The sequence below is a fragment of the Marmota monax genome, unplaced genomic scaffold, assembly GCF_021218885.2.
Source record: "Marmota monax isolate L192 unplaced genomic scaffold, Marmota_monax_Labrador192_F-V1.1 WCK01_AAM20220418_F8-fsc00365, whole genome shotgun sequence".
Classification (NCBI taxonomy): Eukaryota; Metazoa; Chordata; class Mammalia; order Rodentia; family Sciuridae; genus Marmota; species Marmota monax.
Window position 1 is genome coordinate 815,063 of NW_026694544.1, and position 2,290 is coordinate 817,352.

The 2,290-nt window shown below is 35.7% G+C and overlaps 1 protein-coding gene across 1 annotated transcript; it reads right to left on the bottom strand.

Moving 5' to 3' along the window:
• Positions 1–475: 475 nt before the first annotated feature.
• On the bottom strand, positions 476–2,049 carry LOC124076632 (histone acetyltransferase type B catalytic subunit-like). Its single transcript, XM_046420683.2, has one exon. The coding sequence runs from the start codon at positions 2,008–2,010 to the stop codon at positions 751–753; it is 1,260 nt and encodes a 419-aa protein (XP_046276639.1). The 5' UTR covers positions 2,011–2,049; the 3' UTR covers positions 476–750.
• Between the last annotated feature and the right edge of the window lie 241 nt (positions 2,050–2,290).

Below are 2,290 nucleotides of genomic sequence, written 5' to 3' on the forward strand. Positions count from 1 at the left end.
GTGACCTGTTCAGATTTTGCAGAAGCCCTCTTTCTCATTAGACCACAGACATGATCCCAGATAGTGAAACCAAGGTAGATTAAATAACAGTTATGTAGAATGTGTTAAAATTTGTCAACTAAGACTTTATTGGTTGAACAAGTATTTAAAAATATTTTTCATTTATTTTTGTTCTTTTTAGTTATACATGACAGTAGAGTATATTTTGATATATTTATTCAAACATGGAGTACATCTTATTCTAATTAGGATCCCAGTCTTTTGGATGTACATGATGAGATTCACTGTGGTATATTCATATACGTACATAATAAAGTTATGTCAGATTCATTCTACTGTCTTTCCTATTCTTATCCCCTCTCCCTTCCTTCATTCCCCTTTTTCTAATCTATTCTTCCCCCACTCCCTTGTTGTGTGTTAGCATCCACATATCAGAAAAAAACCTTCCACCTTTGTTTTTCTTTTTTCTTTTTTTTTTCATATCACAACTAAGCATTTATTATACTGGTTAAGAAGAAAGCAACCATAGTATTTCAGAAGCTATATCTTTTTTTAATGCAATATATGCTCATAAACTCTAGACAGTATTTTAAAATATACAATCTCTCCAGAAGAAAATATTCAACTAAAGATAACATACATAACATTTAATGTAAGTAAAATGTTACAATATTTGAAAATTAACCATCAGGTTTTCCACAGCACAATGTACAGAAATTTGCAGGCTTCCTGTACAGAGTAGTATAATCTTTACTCCTGAGCAAGTCGTTCAATAACACGTCGGTAATCTTCCACTAGTTCCTGAAAGCTTTCTTCCAGCTGTTCATGTTGCATGCTTATTTCTATTTGGTTCATCTGGTTTGTCAGTTCTTCTGGTCTGAGACATTTTTTCATTTTAGCAAGATCTCTTTGTTTTTTCTTATATGGGCTAATTAGTCTTCTTTTAATATCCAGCCTATAGCTTCTGTATTGTTCAGCATCACTCATGTCAGTTACCAGCAATCGAAGAATCTCATAAACCCATCTAGTGTGTTGCTTATTGATTTTGAACTTCTGTTGTGCTTCCATTGCCATCTCTTCATTGAATCCTTGCATTAATTTTTCCCGGGAAAAACAGGGCAAATCTTGACAAAGCTTCACAAGCACAAAGTCTCTTAATTTCACATAGCTTTTGGATGGATCTTCCGCTGTGATATCAAGAACTGTAGGAGATGCAATGTAGTATCTATGAACTGTTTCAAGAAGTTGAGCACCATGGCCTTGACCTTGAAATGGAGTCAATATCAGCATCTGACTTACACGTGGCCGGGTTTTGTCTGGGTACACATAGTAATTATAGACTGTCATGTAGCCTACGGTCACAAAGAGTGTAGCTCCATCCTTATTATACTTCTCAAATACTAGAAAGTAGTGCCATCTTTCATCATCCACGTCAATAAAGCTAGCAGTTTCAATAAACCACATCAAAAAGGTCTGCAGCCTTTCATGATATTCTCGAAAGCCTCTACATGTCATGTCAGTCTTGTATATCTGAAAAGTAAAGTTTTCTCCTCCTGTTGGACTGAGAACTGAGTATGTATGAAGTAAGGTCCCAAATGGCTTGAAATCAATTTCCTTTTCCAGCAAAGAAAGAAAATCATTTGTGTTTGTGCAAAATCCAGGTGGAATGATTTGTCTGATTTTGCCTTCAACATTATCTGCCTCCACACTGTCAAAGTTCTCATCGACTTTAGATGCATATTCAACGCGAAACATTGTTGAGAGACTACCGGCAATATAGTATAACAAGATCTTCAGACCCTTGTAACCAAAAGCAGTTTCATCATCCCCAAAGAGTTGATGGGTATATTCAGGAAAGAAAGTTCTAATGTCATTCTCAAGATCTTCAGGAAAACGAACTAATTTTAGTTCAATTGCTGTATTGGTGTTACATTTATACTCTTCCAGCTTCTTCTCTACTGCACTCTTGTATTCTACCAAAAACTTCTCCATAGCACCAAATCCCGCCATTTCCGAGCTGCGAGCACCCTCGGCTGAGGAAGGATGAATCAACCCCCACCTTTGTTTTTCTTAGCATTGGCTTATTTTGCTTAGCATAATAGTCTCCAGATCCATCCATTTACTGGCAAAAGTAATAAAGTTATTCTTTTATAACCAAGTAATATTCCAATGTGTATACATACTACATTTTCTTTATCTGTTTATCTATTGAAGGGCACCTAGGTTGGTTCCATAGTTTAGCTATTGTGAATTGAGCTGCTATAAGCTTTTTGTGCCTAGTCCTGCTCTT

What these genes read in the sequence shown, in the direction of transcription:
- LOC124076632 (XM_046420683.2), bottom strand. Translation starts at nt 2,010, where the DNA reads ATGGCGGGATTTGGTGCTATGGAGAAGTTTTTGGTAGAATACAAGAGT.